The 18359-nt window shown below is 42.9% G+C and overlaps 1 protein-coding gene across 2 annotated transcripts; it reads right to left on the reverse strand.

The window, feature by feature from the left end:
- Nucleotides 1-811: 811 nt before the first annotated feature.
- Nucleotides 812-15931, reverse strand: Prnp (prion protein). 2 transcript variants are annotated; one of them, XM_010607544.2, is made up of 3 exons: nucleotides 15831-15931; nucleotides 3913-4670; nucleotides 812-2297 (listed from the first exon to the last, which is right to left on the reverse strand). In XM_010607544.2, exon 2 carries the CDS (start codon nucleotides 4658-4660, stop codon nucleotides 3950-3952), a length of 711 nt encoding a protein of 236 aa, XP_010605846.1. In that variant the 5' UTR covers nucleotides 4661-4670; nucleotides 15831-15931; the 3' UTR covers nucleotides 812-2297; nucleotides 3913-3949. The 2 variants fall into 2 exon arrangements, with proteins under 2 accessions (XP_010605846.1, XP_033617093.1); XM_033761202.1 differs by lacking the exon at nucleotides 812-2297 and having other exon boundaries at nucleotides 3281-4670.
- Nucleotides 15932-18359: the final 2428 nt, after the last annotated feature.

Below are 18359 nucleotides of genomic sequence, written 5' to 3' on the forward strand. Positions count from 1 at the left end.
TTGGCTGAGCTGTGCCTTGAGACCTTCTCCTACACGGTCTCTGTGCCACGTGATGCCAACCTGCCCTGGACCTGTATCATAAATGCCTCAATTTGTAGGCCTCTCCGAGTGTGATTTCCTAGGGGAACTTGCTCCCCCATTGGTAACACAGGCATTTGCCAAGACATTAATGTGATTTCAACCACTGTCACTTTTTTACTTCTTGCCTTTAGTTAAATAGTTGCTAAAGAAATCTGCTGCCAAGGATAACCAAGAGCACCATAGCACAAGTAGAAGAACAGAAAGTGAAATTTGTGTGGTATGAGCAGAGACTGTGACAAATCTGTGAACGTTTGGTCCAGAGGTGAGAAGAGTGATTGTCATTTGGCCTCATAGGATCTGAGAATATTTTGCTGGATGCGTTAGGTATGTACTTCAGAGTCTCAAGTTTCATTTTAACCAAGAAATTCTATTTGTTGCTCAGTGGTAGAGCACGTGCCTGACATGCATGAGGCCTTGGGTTCCATCGCTAACACTTAAAAAAAAAAAAATCCAGTTCTAAACTCAGGACAGAAAAATGCCCCCAGAGTATGAGGACCCCTTTTCCCTTCCTCACGGGGCCTCTGTATTTTACAGGGTTGAGCACACTGAGATATTTGTGGAAAAGAAGGGAGCAGAGCTGAGCTGGTCCGTGCATGGCCAGAGGAATGAGGGCAGGACTGGGGCAGGCACAGGACATGAACAGGCAACTGAGGCTTGAGGCCTGAAGGTGCCACCCATCCTGTCCACACAGACCGGCCACTGGTGAAGCAACTACACTTGTGGGCAGTGCTCATTTTAGCTTGGTTTAATTTCAGTCAGATAGTAAACACTTACAAACTTCTTACACAACAAAACAAGTACATGCAAAGTTACAAATATAGAAAATATAAAGTACATGCATATTTCAAAGACCAGTTAGTGGTGTTCACTTTGGATTCTTATCCAAAACTATTCAGTGCACACTGTAAGCTGAAGGGCCACGCAAAAGGGTTCTCACATTCTAGGTTTATTTAGTGCCTTATGAAACGGCTAATGCATTAGACACTTCAGATGGTACTGCTCTGAACAAAACTTCTAGGTTTGCCATAGTTGATATACGTGTTTTATATATCTGTTTTACTTAGAATACCCACATAGTGCAAGCCAATGACATTGCAGAATAGTTATAGACATTTGCTGGGTGACGGTACTGAACAATTTAGTGACGAATGGGCCTTATTTCAGTAACAATTTCTTCTTCCACTTGGAATGCAAACTAGTGTTTAGATTGTCTCCTTGTTCTTTGATTTAGAAGTAAATTACAGAAGTTAAGGGCTCCATCTAATTCTGGTTTTTCACAATCTGAGACAGAAACGAAGAACTTTTCGTCTGCACACCAACCACTCCTCCAGGGGACTGTGCTTTGCAGTTGCCGCCTTCCCTGGAGTCACAACTGCCTGGTTCCACCCTAACAAAGTTAAAAGCATTCCAGTTTCCAGTACATGAACAAAGGAGATTTGCTTTCAGTGTTGAGAAGGTAATTTAATTTCTGTGCTGCCGGTTACCTGTAGTTTGTTTCTAAAGAAAGGGTGCCGTGTGCGGATGCTTTCCACATCCCACATGCTGGAGTCCTCAGTCCCAGAAGACTTCAGTCTGTCAGTCGTGCCCACCTGTGAAAGTGTCCTCTGCCTGGAGACCTAGGATTGCACCACGATTTTCCACTTGATGCAGCAACTGCTGTGCAGCCCCTATTGCAAAAGCTCTCTGTGGACACAGGGCACAGGCTCCAGCAGGCTGAGCTTGTGGCCGGAGGGTGAAGGGTTTCTATTGTTTGCTTTTCCGTTTTTTGAATGAGTATCATGTGGCCTTTTTCCAAATTTGGCAGCAGTGCTGTCAGGTTTTCTTAAAAGGGAAGAGAAAAAATGTCCAAACTGCTATGAAATCATTGCTATGCTAGAACATTCGTGTCCTGAGCTCTGGCTGCTTATGAAGCCACAGATGTCCAGGCAAAGGTAACTGACAAACTGTTTTGAGATCCGTTTCGGCCTCAACCTGCTGCACTAGATCAAAAATAAGCCTAGATTAACTGATGATTATTTCTGCTATAGTCTTACTGGCCTGACATTGGCCCACATAGGACTCAAAGGGGCCTTGAATAAATAGCATCTGGGTCTACTTTACATTTTCCAGTGCCCATTGGTGCTGAGGATATTAGCCTACGGGGGACAAAGAGAGAAGCAAGAATGAGATGCCACCACTGAAAGGGCCGCCGGTGGATACCCCTCCCCCAACTGGACCAAGATGAAGACGGCGGTGCAACTACACTTGTGGGCAGTGCTCATTTTAGCTTGGTTTAATTTCAGTCAGATAGTAAACACTTACAAACTTCTTACACAACAAAACAAGTACATGCAAAGTTACAAATATAGAAAATATAAAGTACATGCATATTTCAAAGACCAGTTAGTGGTGTTCACTTTGGATTCTTATACAAAACTATTCAGTGCACACTGTAAGCTGAAGGGCCACGCAAAAGGGTTCTCACATTTTAGGTTTATTTAGTGCCTTATGAAATGGCTAATGCATTAGACACTTCAGATGGTACTGCTCTAAACAGAACTTCTAAGTTTGCCATATTTGATATACGTGTTTTATATATATGTTTTACTTAGAATACCCACATAGTGCAAGCCAATAACATTGCAGAATAGTTATAGATATTTGCTGGGTGACGGTACTGAACAATTTAGTGACGAATGGACCTTATTTCAGTAACAATTTCGTCTTCCACTTGGAATGCAAACTAGTGTTTAGATTGTCTCCTTGTTCTTTGATTTAAAAGTAAATTATAGAAGTTAAGGGCTCCATCTAATTCTGGTTTTTCACAATCTGAGACAGAAACGAAGAACTTTTTGTCTGCACACCAACCACTCCTCCAGGGGACTGTGCTTTGCAGTTGCCGCCTTCCCTGGAGTCAATTTCGTCTTCCACTTGGAATGCAAACTAGTGTTTAGATTGTCTCCTTGTTCTTTGATTTAAAAGTAAATTATAGAAGTTAAGGGCTCCATCTAATTCTGGTTTTTCACAATCTGAGACAGAAACGAAGAACTTTTTGTCTGCACACCAACCACTCCTCCAGGGGACTGTGCTTTGCAGTTGCCGCCTTCCCTGGAGTCACAAACACCCCATGTTTCTAAAGAAAGGGTGCCGTGTGCGGATGCTTTCCACATCCCACATGCTGGAGTCCTCAGTCCCAGAAGACTTCAGTCTGTCAGTCGTGCCCACCTGTGAAAGTGTCCTCTGCCTGGAGACCTAGGATTGCACCACGATTTTCCACTTGATGCAGCAACTGCTGTGCAGCCCCTATTGCAAAAGCTCTCTGTGGACACAGGGCACAGGCTCCAGCAGGCTGAGCTTGTGGCCGGAGGGTGAAGGGTTTCTATTGTTTGCTTTTCCGTTTTTTGAATGAGTATCATGTGGCCTTTTTCCAAATTTGGCAGCAGTGCTGTCAGGTTTTCTTAAAAGGGAAGAGAAAAAATGTCCAAACTGCTATGAAATCATTGCTATGCTAGAACATTCGTGTCCTGAGCTCTGGCTGCTTATGAAGCCACAGATGTCCAGGCAAAGGTAACTGACAAACTGTTTTGAGATCCGTTTCGGCCTCAACCTGCTGCACTAGATCAAAAATAAGCCTAGATTAACTGATGATTATTTCTGCTATAGTCTTACTGGCCTGACATTGGCCCACATAGGACTCAAAGGGGCCTTGAATAAATAGCATCTGGGTCTACTTTACATTTTCCAGTGCCCATTGGTGCTGAGGATATTAGCCTACGGGGGACAAAGAGAGAAGCAAGAATGAGATGCCACCACTGAAAGGGCCGCCGGTGGATACCCCTCCCCCAACTGGACCAAGATGAAGACGGCGGTGCAAATGGGAAGGTCTTCCTCACCCCACTATCAGGAAAATGAGGAAGGAGACGAGGAGGATCACCGGCGGGGAGGAGAAGAGCACCAAGCCGGCTCTCCCGCGGTAGTAGTGGGCCTGCGACTCCTTCTGGTACTGCGTGGTGCACATCTGCTCCAGCACGCGCTCCATTATCTTCACGTCGGTCTCAGTGAAGTTCTCCCCTTTGGTGGTGGTGGTGACTGTGTGCTGCTTGATCGTGATGTTGACGCAATCCTGCACGAAGTTGTTCTGGCTGCTGTACTGATCCACGGGCCTGTAGTACACTTGGTTGGGGTAACGGTACATGTTCTCACGGTAGTAACGGTCCTCATAGTCACTGCTGAAATGGATGAGGGGCCTGCTCATGGCGCTCCCCAGCATGTAGCCACCCAGACCCCCTACCACGGCCCCTGCCGCTGCAGCACCTGCCATATGCTTCATGTTGGTTTTGGGCTTATTGGGTTTATTCCACTGATTGTAGGTGCCACCTCCATGACCCCAGCCTCCGCCATGGGGCTGGCCCCAGCCTCCGCCATGGGGCTGACCCCAGCCTCCGCCATGGGGCTGGCCCCAGTTGCCCCCGCTGTGGGATGGGTAACGGCTGCCCCCACTGTTCCATCCTCCTCCAGGTTTTGGTCGCTTCTTGCAGAGGCCAATGTCACTCCATGTGGCCATAAAGAGAACGAGTAGCCAGCAGCCAGCATTCACCATGATGAATGATCTACAAAAGGAAGAGAGCATCAGAGTCCTGCATTTATGGTGAAACCACTTGACATCTGTTGCTTAATGAATGGCTGAATGCATAGCAATAGCAACAACCCCTTGGTCACGAACTCCTCATGTCTTGGGCCTTTCCTGAACAGCACTTAGGAGAAAAGTGATCAGAAGTAAAAGGCAAGTATAACTCATTTTTTTCTCTGAGGCAAATCTGATCTCAAGTCAGTAACAACTGAGATCTGATCTTATTAAAAAGCCCTTGCACAGAAAAAGTAATCAACAGAGTAAAAGGAACTCACAGAATGGGCAAAAATTTTAGCCAGTTGTTCCTCAAAGGACTAATATCTAGAATATATAAAGAATTTAAAAAAATCTGACTCCCCCCAATTTAAAGACCCAATCCAAAAATGGACATCTGAAATAAACACACACTTCCCAGATGAAGAAGTACAAATGGCAAATAAATATATGAAAAAATGTTCAACATCACTGGTCATTCAAGAGATGCAAATTAAAACAACATTCCATCTCACTTCAGAAAGAAGTCTGTTATCAAGAAATCAACCAATAATAAATAATGATAGGGCTGTGGGAGAAAGGAACTCTTCTCCACTTTGGCGAGAGTGTAGGCTGGTGAAACCACTGTGGAAATTAGTGTGGAGATTCCTCAAAAAACTAGGATTGGAGGCTGCATTTGACCCAGATATTCTCCTTCTGAGTATCTTCCCAAAATCACAATGATATATGCACTCCCATGTTTACAGAAACATGTAATAGCTAAAGCTTGGAAACAACCGAAATGCCCACCAACCAATGAATGGATAAAAAGGATGTGTTTTTTTAATACAATAGTACTACTCAGCCATAAAGAAGGCTAAACTTGAGACATTTCTTAAGTCTTGTACCTGGAGACCATATTCTTTTTTTTTTTTTTGTACCAGGGATCAAACTCAGGATCTTATGCTTGCAAGGCAGGTGGTGGAACCACTGAGCTAAATCCCCGGTCTTGGAGACCGTATTATTAAGTGAAATACGTTGGACACACATGTCTAAATATCACATTGTCACTCCGGTTTGAGAAACTGAAAAATACATAAGGACTAACATATATAACAGACACTGTAAAAGAGAAATTGTTCAAAAGGTAAGGGGAACTATGTTGTTTTTTTTTTTGGTACCGGGGATCGAACTCAGGTCCTTGTGAGGCAGGCGCCAGAACCACTGAGCTAAATCCCCAGCCCAAGTAAGGGGAACTATGAAGGAAGGAGGGGGAAAGGAGGAAGAAAAAAGAAAAAATAAGAAAAGAAGGATAAAATGGAAACAAAGCTTTGTAAATAAGGAGGGGAAGCAGGTTTGAAGGGAGGGAAGGGGAATGGAAAAAAAAAGAGGAATCAAGATATATCCAGTACAAATTCCCTATGATAAATGTGATCATCATGCATATCTAAATTGTCCCAATAAGCTTAATTTTTGTTTTTTTGTTTTTTTGGTGTTTTGAGACAGGGTCTCACTATGTTGTTGAGACTGATCTAGAACTCACTATATAGCCCAGGCTGGTCTTGAACTTGCAGTGATCCTCCTGCCTCAGCCTCCCAAGTGCTGGGATTACAGGCGTGTGTCACCATGCCCGGCCAATAATAAGCTTAATTTTTAAAAAAGTTAATTTCTAGCTCTGTTTCATGGAAATCTGATAAGGTAGAATGCCAAAAACATTGCTCAGCAAAAGCATGACCTCCAACCCGTGAATTGTGTCTGGTCTGGGAGGTATTATTCTTCCTTACCCCCTACCCAGTGTGTTTTCCATTGCTTCGAGCTTCTTAGAATTTCTTTCTTTCTTTTTTCTTTTTTTTGGTACCGGGGATCAAACTTGGGTCCTTGTGCTTGCGAGGCAGGCGGTGGAACCACTGAGCTAAATCCCCGGCCTAAGCTTCTAGAACTGGGCATGTTCTTGTGGGGACCCTGGAAGCGGTACCTTTGGACATCAGGTTCTATAGGGAACTGACCTTCTATACCAAGGGGATCCCTTTACCCACCAATATGGATCTCAATTCCTGAACCGGGGCAGTCACAGGCATGGTTGGTTGTGGAGACAGCCTCTAGCTGGGGGCTGCTGTGTGGATACCAAGTGCGGCCCATGCACATCTGTGAGTCTGTGCCTAGTTAGAAAGCACCCAACTTGGGTGCTGGGGTTTAAATAACTCTGAAAATAGCTGCATCTTCTTTCTTCGGCAGGGATGTTGGCAGGGAGGGAATAAGTCTCCCTTGTTTGTGGCTGTTTGGGGACTTGGGCAGTGCCTGGCACATAGCAGGATACAATAGATATCTGTTAAGTGAAGCAATTAATGTTCTTGAACTGAGAAATGCCAAGAGGGTTTCCTCAAAGGATTTTCAGTACAGTTCTACTAGAAAAAGGGAACACCCAGGATTTTGCAAGTTTACTTGTAAACTCATTATTCTCTGTATAGACGGATGGACAGACCTACTTAGAGTGGGCAACACTTACAGTAAGTGCAGTCACATACTTGCTGACTGAGTTTTAGTTCAGCGTTTGATATTTTATAAGTGATTTCTTTTAGTTTTTGGTATAAGACAAATCTTATATAACAGGGCTAGCACTGTTTAGAAAATGACAAACAAACCAAATATCACAACTTATGGCCCTTTGCAGAATATCCTTCATCAAATTACAAAGCTCCTTTCAGGTTAAACTCATTTAACCTCAGTGCTCAGTTCCAAGGGCAGAGGCCATAATGACATAAACCGTATACTAGGTCAAATTACGTTCCAAAACATCACTGTGTGTCACAAGACCCAGAATGGCACATGTTGCCAAACTGCAGTCAGTCGGTGTCCATCAGTGGGGTTATTATACAATTTTTAAGAATTAGAAAATAAGTTTTTTTTTGTTTTATTTTGTTTTGTTTTTTGAGACAGGGTCTCACTATGTAGTTGAGACTGACCTAGAACTCACTATGTAGTCCAGGCTGGTCTCGAACTCACAGTGATCCTCCTGCCTCCGCCTCCCGAGTGCTGGGATTACAGGTGTGCACCACCACGCCCGGCGAAGATTAGTTTCATATCCTGCTCAGCAAATGACTACATTGCAAAATATCTGTAGGAAGAATTATTAAACAAATAAATAAGTTAACATCCTGTCTGTTTCTATGAACATCACTGAAGTCAGAAGTGCTGTATTGGTGGTCATCAGCAAAAATATATTTGAGAATCACCAGTGAGATTAAAGTACGCAGATCTTATTAGTTAGGGTTTTGAGGGCTCGGGCGGGCAGGTCACATGGGCAGGGCTGGGGATAGGCAAATGGTCCTCACTCCTGCTTCTGCACCCCTCACCTCCGAGTCTCCTGCAGGCCTGCTTCCATGACTTCCCATTTGCTCACGGGACCCAGCTCTCAGCCTATGCTGTTCACACACCCTAGGGCGCCCAACTAGGGGACTGTCCCCTCAGTTAACAGCTCCAGTCCAAAGGGTTTTTATGCCAACCTCAGTGAGCCAACCCAGCCAACACCCTGGAGTTACTCTGGAATACTCTCTCTCACAGCTTGCGCCTGCTCTATCAGCAGATCTTATGAGCTCTATCCTGAGTAAATCCTAAGGCCCTGGGCTTCTCCATTTCCCAACACTGCTGTACGAGCTAAGCCGCATCACTTCTCCCTGAGTCCCTCCACAGCCTCCCTGCTTCTCGCCAGCCCCCACTGGTGTTCTCCATGCAGAGTCCTGGCCACACTGGCTAGGTCACAAGTGACCTGGCTCTGCTGCCTTCCTCTCTCAAGTCTCCAGATCTTCCTCAGACCCAAAAAACATATCACCAGCTGCTGTCCCTTGGGCCTGAAGGCTAATGTTTTCCCAGTTACTCACATGGTCTTTACAGCAGTTTGCCTAAAACAGTGCCCCCACCCTAACACTGTCCTTTGTCTCTTTCCAGATCAGTCATGGCCTCTTGAGTATTTACTGTATGCTTATTATTTTTCTTGATTTGCAAACATGCAAGATAAATACTGAATGGTTAAAAAACTGAAAACATCTATGTTAAGGCATAAAGAATAAGCAAACTAAAAATGAAGTACTTACAATAGATATCTAAAGAGAAACATGTCTATATACAAATATTCTCTGCTGCAAACGCCAGCTAATAGCTTTAAAAAAAAATTATGGTTCTGTGAGTGCCTGGAGACAGCACATAGTGAAGAGGGCCCAGAGGACAGGAGCTGAGCACAGAAGGTGACCGGGCCCTGAACAGCATCTGGAGTGGAGGCAGGCAGGCAGGGAGAGGGCACGGGCAGGTCTGAGGAGTGCTGAGTATGTCATGAGGAGTAGGCAGGGGCCAGGTAAGGGCCTCACAAGAAAGGTGGGCAGGCATCCCGACTGCCCCAGACAGTGTAAGCCTGTTATCCCAACTACTATGAATGCTGAGGTTGGATGTTAGACCATGTGCCAGCCTACTGATAAAGTGTGGGAGGGTCTGGTCTTGAGCTAAAGGCACTGGGGGCTTGGGTTTTTGGGTTCTTTTTCATGACAAGCATTGTGGTAAATGGACTGGGGACCTGTGTGTGTGCATGTGCGTGTGTATAAGGCAGAAGTCATGCAAACTAGTTACTAGGCTGGGGCAGAGAAGGAGGTGAAAGAAGCTGGTGGGGTTGGCCAGGGGAAGGAGAGCCAGGGGGCAGCGTGGCCCACAGAATGCCTCTGGAAGCTCAGGACTTGATGTGGAAGGTGGAGTCTGGAAGAGGCATACTGGCACTCAGGTTTCTGGACTCTTCAACTGTGTAGACACAACACAGAATAGGTTGTAGGCCTGGAGCGAGGCTGATAAGGGGTTTGGTTGGCAATGCTGTCCAACTACATGTGGGACCAGAAATAACAGCAGAATGTGAACTCTGTGGGTCTGGAGTTGAGGAACAACCACAAACCAGAGATCCAGTTCTGGGAATTGTCCCCACAGAGACAATGGCATAGGACAGCAGAGTCACAGACGTGCTGCTGGCCAATTCTCTACTGAAACTGAATACCAGGTAATTATAGAATATGTCATTTCAAAATCAGTTGAGAATAAGAAAAGCAACATTTAATTATGAAAAGTATTGAAAATAACAAATTCATTTAGAAGATCGTTTCTAAAGAGTGAATCAAAACTTAAATGAGATCTGTGAGAATATCTTTCTATTTGTAATAAAACTAGGAAGAGCCTGTATTATTTACTCCAAACTGTCATTCTACAAATCTGGCTACCAAGACTGATGATTCATAAAAGTTTTGGGACTGCAGACTGGGTTGCTGAGTCCCGGGCTGCGCTCTGACATTATTCATCTAAGATCCTCCCTGTGAAGAGTCAGGCTGTGGCCTTGTCCTCTGGCACTGTTCAAGATCTTCCAGCAAGTATTTAACCAAGCTCAATACCTGCTCCACATGAAGAATACTAAAATACCCTTAGAAGACTAATACTAGAAGGAAACTCTCTTAATTTGACAAATAATTATACAACCAAAATGGCAAACATAATAGAATACATTCCTTTAAAGATCAGAATAGTCCACTGTTCACAGGACTGTAGGGCCTGTCAAGGTCATATGTAAAGACAAAGAAGTAGCTGGTGAAAGCACCATGAGGAAAGAGCCTGTGCTCATGTTATCTGCAACAAATATGACCATATACCTAAAAAATCCAACAGACTCAACAGAGGTAAAGTGAGAACCAGTACCAGAGTTCAGCAAGGTCGTAGGAAACAAAATCAGCCTACAGAAACCAACAGCGGTTTTCCTGCACTGGCCATAATTGACTAGAGGGGAAAACAGGTATTCACAATAGCAAGAAAATGTGAAATACCTATGAACTGACTTAGAAGAGCCTTCTATGTAGGAAAAATTAAAACTTTAAAATACAGATTATACCAAGTGATCTGAAAACATGGAAAGGCATTCCATGGTCTTACTGGGTGCATCTCATTGTTCTGATGTCAGTTACCCCCAAAGGAATGTCACTAAAAATGCTGTTCAAAATTCCAGGTAGACTTTTTTGAAGGGTTAAATAAATTCACATGGGAAAAGACTGTCCAAGAATAGCAAAATCAAGCTCAAGAGGGAAGGGTAAAGAGGACAGACTGCGAAGTATTAGACGTAAACATATAACAAAGCCACAGTAATCAGGACCAGCTGGAAAAGGTTCAGGGATAGACCAGGGGAGCAAAGAAAACAGAAGATAAGGTTCAGAGATAAGTGCAAGTGTACTTCAACAGGGACTTGATATTCAATAAAATGGACACCACAAATCAATGGAGGAAGTTTGATCCTGCTGGAAAAGTAGAGTAAAATAAAAATAAATAAAAAATAAAATTGCTTCCTAACACCACATGTAAATGTAGACTCTAGCTGGGTATGTCAGTGAATACTTGTAATTATAGCTACTTGGCAGGCTGAGGCAGGAGGCTCATGAGTTTCAGGCCAGATGACTTGGTGAGACTTCTTCCAAAATAAAATTAAAAATGGCTGTAGGGTGTAGCTCAGTGGAGAGCCCTGGGTTCACTTTCCAGTACAGCTCAAAAACAAAACAAAACAAAAATCAAAACAGAAGCCGGGTGTGGTGGCGCACGCATGTAATCCCAGTATTCAGGAGGCTGAGGCAAGAGGATCGCTGTGAGTTTGAGACCACCCTGGACTACACAGTGAGTTCCAGGTCAGTCTCAACTACATAGAGAGACCCTGTCTCAAAAAACCGAAAACCAAACGAAACCAAACGAAATGAAACAGTACACAATCAATGATCTAAATGCAAAAGGTAAAAGGTATGGTGTTACAGGGAGAAAACATAGGCACACATCTTTGTGACCTGAAGGAGGAGCGAGAAAGAACTTTCTAGACAAAAAGCACAAACCCAAAGGTAAATATAATTCATGAGTCTGATTACATAAAAATTAAGAATTCTTGACTATGAGGGACACTACCAACAAAGTTAAAAGAAAGTGACCACAGAAGAAAAAAAAAAATATTTGTAGGCTTTAAAACCAACAGAGGATTCATTTCTTTCTAGAATCTACAAGAAATTCTTGCAAAGCAGTAAGAAACAGTAATCCCACTGGACTAATGGCCAAAGAATATTAACTGATAATCAGAAACTCAAAAAGATAGAGAAAGATATTCAGAATTATCAAGAGTCTGGTAAATGAGACATAAATGATACATCACATCAGGCTAGAAAAAAAGAAAAGCTTTTTCTTTGATGATGGCAAGAGAGCAGGGATATGGGGATGTGAGGAGCCACGTAGCCCTCTGAGGAGCAGGTGGAGTACAACTGAGCACAAAGGATGAGAATGTACCAAATGACTGTTCAACTCAAACAAAAGAAAACAAAAAACCAGAAAGGGGAAAATTCATAATGAACTGTCAAAGTATTAAAGAAAGAATAGAGATAAAATAGAACTTAATAAAAGAAAAAAAAAACCCAGAAAAATGTCAACCTGTGAATAAAATCAAGATTATATGAAGCAACACTGGAGATGCTGCCCCAGCAGGGACTAAGGCAGTGCTCATGGGAGTGAGTTAATTCTCAGGACAGTGAGTTATAAGAGGGATTACAGCCTTGCATCACCTTTGGCTTACTGTCTGGGGATATAATCTCTTCTTCTTACATGCATTCCCACCACTGTGGTACAATCCAGCACAAGGCCTTTGCCAGGGCCAAGCGAATGCCCGCCCTGTGCCTTCAAACCTCCAGAACTGTGAGCTAACCAAATTTTTCTCTTTGTAAAGTCACCCAGCCTCAGGTATTTTGTTATAGCAACAGAAAACAAAACAATCCAATTAGTTTCGTACATATTTTAAATGTCGTTGAAGGTTGTAGCAAAGGTGAGTAAAATATTTAGCTTGATAGGTTCAAGGTCTGAAAGGGTATCAAGTGTCTGGAGCTTTATGAGAAAGAGGGCAAATAGACTGCTAGATTGGAAAGGTGGTTAAAAATCTTAGAAAGACAGTAATAAAAAAGGACTGTATTTTCCAAAGCTCATCCTAATCACAATGCAAAGAAGAAAATGCTGTGAGCCAAGAAAGGGTATGGAGAGACCAGTTAGAAGGAAGAGGCAGCCTGTCCTGGGGTGGTGTAGATATGGCGAATGAGCTGTGAATAAATGAGATGTATTTTGCAGAAACAGCCAATCAGATCTGCTGATAGACTGAGAAACGAGAGGTTGTGGATTTCATAACTAAGCAGGCAGATGGACGCACCATCTCTCAAATAGGAGAAACTGGTGGGGGTTGTGGGTCGGCAACAAAAACAGGAGTTCTGGTTTGGGCACAAAGACTCTGCCATATCTATGAGATTCTCAAGTGGGAGTCTTGGTATAGGCAATTGTTGTAAGAATCTGGAGCTCAGTGGACCCGAACATTTGGGTATCTTCATCTGAGATTAATGTTTATAGGCGATGGGATAAAGGCTCAAGATTCGAACTCCTGTGTGAAGGCTGGCACTCAGCCACCCTGCTGCCCAGTCTCCAGCAACAGGGTGGGCACATCCAAAAAACAATACCATCAACCAATTTTAATAGTTCAGCTAAAGAGGAATACACTCTGATTAGTACGGGTTATTTTATGAACTAAAAATTGTCTCAACAATCATGGAATCTATTAATAAGTTAAGGAGGAAAAATCCAAGATTTTCTGCAGATGTTGAAAAGTTTTCAACCAAAATTAACATCGATTCCTGATTTTTTAAAAGCTGAAGCTAATTTTAAAAGTCTTCATAGGGAGCCAGGCATAGTGGCACATGCCTGTAATACCGGTTACTTGGAAGGCTGAGCAAAGAGAACTGCAAGCTCAAATCAGCCCGGGCAACTCTCAGAATAAAATGGAAAGGGCTGCCAATGTAGCTCCGTGCTACAGTGGTTGCCTATCATGCTTGGGGCCCAGTACTGCCCCCACCCCATTTTATGGGTAGTGAGGGGCATGGCTCAGGATAGGGCCTGGTTTATTCTCCAGCAGCAAGGGCGATAGTGGGGGAGGGTGTCTGTGTAGGCTTGGTAGAGTCAGTTCCTTTCTATAATTAAGAGGAGAGGGACTGGGGATTTAGCTCAGCGGTTTGGTGGCCCACCTTGCAAGCGCAAGGACCGGGGTTCAATCCCCAGTACCAAAAAAGAAAAAAAGAGGAGCTATCACAAACACAAAGCCTGTGCCCTGTGGTAATTTGAAGAGGAAAGGCATTCTCATTAATGTGGTGAACCAGGTGATAATGCAGCGCATTGCTATTATTATTGTAGATAGTTCTGAAAGTTCATATAGGTGTAACTTTCTTTCTGGAAAATCCAGCAAAATCACAAAAAAGATCTTGAATCAGTGAGTTCATTAAGGCGATACTTTTATAAATCAACATATAAAAAATTAGCAAATCCCTATATCAGCTATAATTACTTGGAAGCTTTAGTGACAATAAATAATGGCAATAAAAATTCAAAATGCCTACGATTTAACCTAAAAATAAACACAGGACTTATATGAAGGAAGGTATAAAATTTTACTTAGATGTAAAAGAACACTGGTAAAACAGAATAGTTTTTGCTTGGGAAAACAATATTGAAAGATATCAACTTTATTTTCAAGTAACCCTAAAGTCAACATAATTTTGTCAAAATTCAAAGAGAATTATTAAAAACATGAAGAAACGATACTAAAAATTAAGTGGACGAGGGATGTAGCTCAATCATATAGCACTTGCCTAGTATACAGGAGGCCCTGGGTTCAATTCCTAGTACTTCAAAAATAACTGAAGGGACTGAGAATATTTTTGAATGAGATGGAAATCCAGAGCACACTCGCCTGCCAGGCATTACAACACGAAGGTACAATAAGATCATGTGACGTTGGTTGCAAGAGTAGAATGGCAGAGCCCTAGAACTAAAGAGAAGGCACAAAAAGATCCAGAAATTACCCCATTTATCAGTGGGGACCGAGAGTCAGGGCAGGTTAGAGCTTGTTCCGACAGCCCAAGATGATGGAGCCGAGATCCAAATACAGAGAGCAGACTCCCAGCCTAGTCAGGTAGTGGGCTGACAGCCAACCTGATATTCAGAACAACACACCCCAGCCTGAAGTGCAACTCGTTCAACTGGGAAGAGGCCAAGATCAAAAAGTCCCCCCAACCCCTACCTCAGGGCCCTCAGGGAAATTTCTTATCTCTCTCTTGAGCTAAACAAACTCATTTCTCATATGTCCATCTTTTTAAGTCTTTGACCCTTAAAGAATGTGATGCAAGTCGTGCAAATTTTTGGCAATAAAAATTAGGGTAGGCATTTTTTTTTAAAAATTGAATTGAATAGAGAAAAGGCTTTCAAATCTGGTCCATTATCACAATTACTTGAGGAACTTTTAAAAACACAATTGCTAGAACTCAACACAGCTGAGCCTGAGAGTGAGTGTCCAGCAGCTTTTATTTCTGAGGCAAAAAAAGCTTCCCAGGAGATTGGCAACCCCAGCCAGGCTTCATAGCTAGGTCCTCAGGAATCTAGAACTTAACATTCATTACTGTCTTTCATAAAAGGGCATTTCCTAGACATGATCACACAATACCATAATACATAGGACAAAAAGGACTGTTTAACACACACCACTGTAACAGCAATAAGCAGAATACAGTACAACGAAAAGGGTTAACTATTTGGGACAAAAACTCTTCCAATTTTAAGAGCTGCTACACATGCTATTCATTTAAAGTTTATAATGCTGTAGCGACCTGTGGTTATCCACAGGCCTGTTTTGAATGTTTAATATGCAGCAGTTCACAGCTGATATTGTTGCCTTGGAAAAGAAATACAATCTGGAAAGGGAGAATGGAATAAGTTAAAACTTCGGTTTAGAAAAACCTTTCACCTTGCCTTTGTCGGTTGAGTTATAGTCACTGTCAATTCGGTGCAGAAATGTTTGCTGTTATTTTATTACATGACTTTCAAAATAGTTGCTCCCTTACATAATTCTGCATAATGCTAGGGCAAGCTGCGGTCCTTGCTCTGCAAAAATCAAGCTGATTTTATAAGAAACAAAGAGGTACTAAATGTGTTACACATTATCAAACTGCCCCAGAGCAAGGGCTCCTGTTTCCTGGAACAGGTGGCAATTTGCAACCAGGCAGGACCAGAGATTCCCCGGGGTTCACAGTCTGTTATGACTCACCTGGCCTTGCCTGGTGCCTCTGGGAAGACAGGATGCTTTGGCTTGGCTGAAATCGTTCAGTTTTGAAATATATTCGGGTGTCCTTCGAAACAACAGCAAATAAAAAAACAATTGATAATGAATCTCAGAAAAACAGTAAACAAATTACTAAACTCATAATAAATCTACTCAAGAAAAAAATGGAATGATATTTAACAAAGGAAACAAGGTCAGATAAAAATGTTTTATTCTAAGACTCAAACATGATAACCATTGCTCCCTCTTTCTCTAACACACAGAAAACTTTGGGTTCATTTTTTGTTTTGTAATACTGGGACTGAACCCAGGGTCATCATACTGAGCTACATTTCCAGCCCCTTTCATACTTTAATTTTGAAACAGGATCTCACTAACTTGCTAAATTGCCCAGGCTGGGCTTGAACTCTCAATCCTCCTGCCTCAGCTCCCAGAGTACTGGGATTACAGGTGTCACCAAGAGGAATTCATTTTAAAAATGGAAACTAGAGCCCAATCCCCACACTATAAACAAGTAAATAAATGACTAAAAATTGAAACTTGTGAATTACTTTTTAAATAACATTGTTTGAAAAGTAACATGGTGAGAGCAACATATAAATGGAATCTATGATCATATATATATTTCTTTTTTTTTTTTTTTTGAGACAAGGTCTCACTATGTAGTTCAGGCTGGTTTTGAGCTCATCATGTAGCATAGGCTGGCCTCAAACTCACGGCAATCTTTCTGCCTCAGCCTCCCAAGTGCTGGTATTACAGGTGTGTGCCACCACGCCTGGCTAAAATTCTTTATCGAGACAATTACTTCTCCATGCTATGGCTTCTATGAAACTGTGTAGCCCAGGTTGGTCTTGAACTTGCAGCAATCCTCCTGCCTCAGCCTCCTGAGTTTGGGATTACAAGACCATATATAATTTCTATTAACACTTCCTGAGCTCTTCCTTCATGTACAAGTAAACAGGTACAGGTTCTAGTGATCCACACTTTGACTTGTCAGTTTTTCTCCTTGTAGCAAAGGCTCCAAAACTATGAGTTTTCATGGTTATGTAATATTCCTTTCAGTCATGATTTTCTTAGCTGTTCTGTTGTTATTCCTTTAGGTTGTTTCTCACTTGATTCTGATTCTAGATTATTCTGCTTGGAGTAGGTGCCTGTATTTGGCTTTTTTCCCCTTGTTTGTTTTTTGCATCACAGAAGGGTTTTTTGGGTCACAGCTTCCAATTAATGAGTCACCCACTTGCTTTATAAAAGGTCTGTACTGATTCACAACGTCTCCAGTGGGGTGTGAGCTGGATGCAGAACAAAGCATTTGTACTGTCAGTTTTACACAGATGATTAAACGTTAATCCTTGCAACAGACCCAGGAAGCAGGGTCTCCTTTTCAGACAAGAGGAGAGTCAGGAAATTAGGTAAGCTGTCCAAAGTCACAAAAGGGTTGCAGAGCCACCAATCTAAACATAAAGCCTTCCAACCTGCCCAGATAGTGGACCATGCTAACACTTTCCTTCACCTTTCCAGGAGGGGCTGCTGTTAGGGTTGCAAATCTGCTTTAATTTGCACTTTATCCCGTCATTTACTCATCATTTTTATTATTTTCCTTTTCCAAGTATGGAAAGCTTAAGTCAGATACAAGAAACAAACACTTAACATCCTCACTCCTGCTTCCTTTCCCTTTCTCTGAGTGGCTAACAATTCTCTCACATTAAAATCTCAGTGGTCTGTATTGGTGGCTCACGCCTATCATCCCAGCACTTCGGTATATGTGCTGTTGAAGCGAGCATTTATAATCCCAGCACCTTGGAGGGCTGAGGCAGCCAGCTTGGGCAATTAAGCCAGACCCTGTGTTCAACCTCCAGCACCACTAAAATCAATCTTCTCGTTTGTATAGGTAAAATTGTTCCTTTCCTTGGTGATTTTTTTCCTTTTTCAAATCTGAGTCACTCATTCTCCAAATGTCTGTCACTCTTACTCAATTTTTGTGCCCATTTTTCAGATAATTGATTATATAAATCTTTAATCCTATTCTACCTGGAGTTTTTTTTGGTAAGGAACATGGAAGCGTAGCAAACGTTCAGCACACAGGTAACTGCTTAGTAAGCCACGGTTATGCTAAATACAAGATAATGCAGCCTCGAAAATAATCACAGGACAGCGAGAGAAAATGCACTGCATTGTGTTTGAAGCTGAAAACGAGAAAGCAGTGATTCTGCGACGGTGAGGAAGAATGTGATGGAGATGGAATTATTTTCTCCACCGCTGCTACAATAAGAGAAAAATCAAAAGGACAGTAAAAATCTGCCTCCGGTTGTTTGACAGACGCCAGCTGCTCACGTGGAGGAGGCCCAGGTCTCCTCCTTTGCAGCCCCCACACCTCGGTTGTCTCCCAGAGGTGGTACGACAGAGGTGACAAACGCAGGGGCGGTCAAAGCTGGGGTGGGGCCGAGAGTTTAAGGCCAGGCCTGGGACCCGCGTTCCCGGGGAGCGGAGACGTCCCAGACCCCGCCCCACAGGGAG

This window comes from Fukomys damarensis, unplaced genomic scaffold, assembly GCF_012274545.1.
Source record: "Fukomys damarensis isolate Sample0158 unplaced genomic scaffold, DMR_v1.0_HiC HiC_scaffold_7, whole genome shotgun sequence".
NCBI classification, from domain to species: domain Eukaryota; kingdom Metazoa; phylum Chordata; class Mammalia; order Rodentia; family Bathyergidae; genus Fukomys; species Fukomys damarensis.

Excerpts from the sequence above, each read along its gene's own strand:
- Prnp (XM_010607544.2), bottom strand. The coding sequence starts at position 4,660 with ATGGTGAATGCTGGCTGCTGGCTACTCGTTCTCTTTATGGCCACATGG.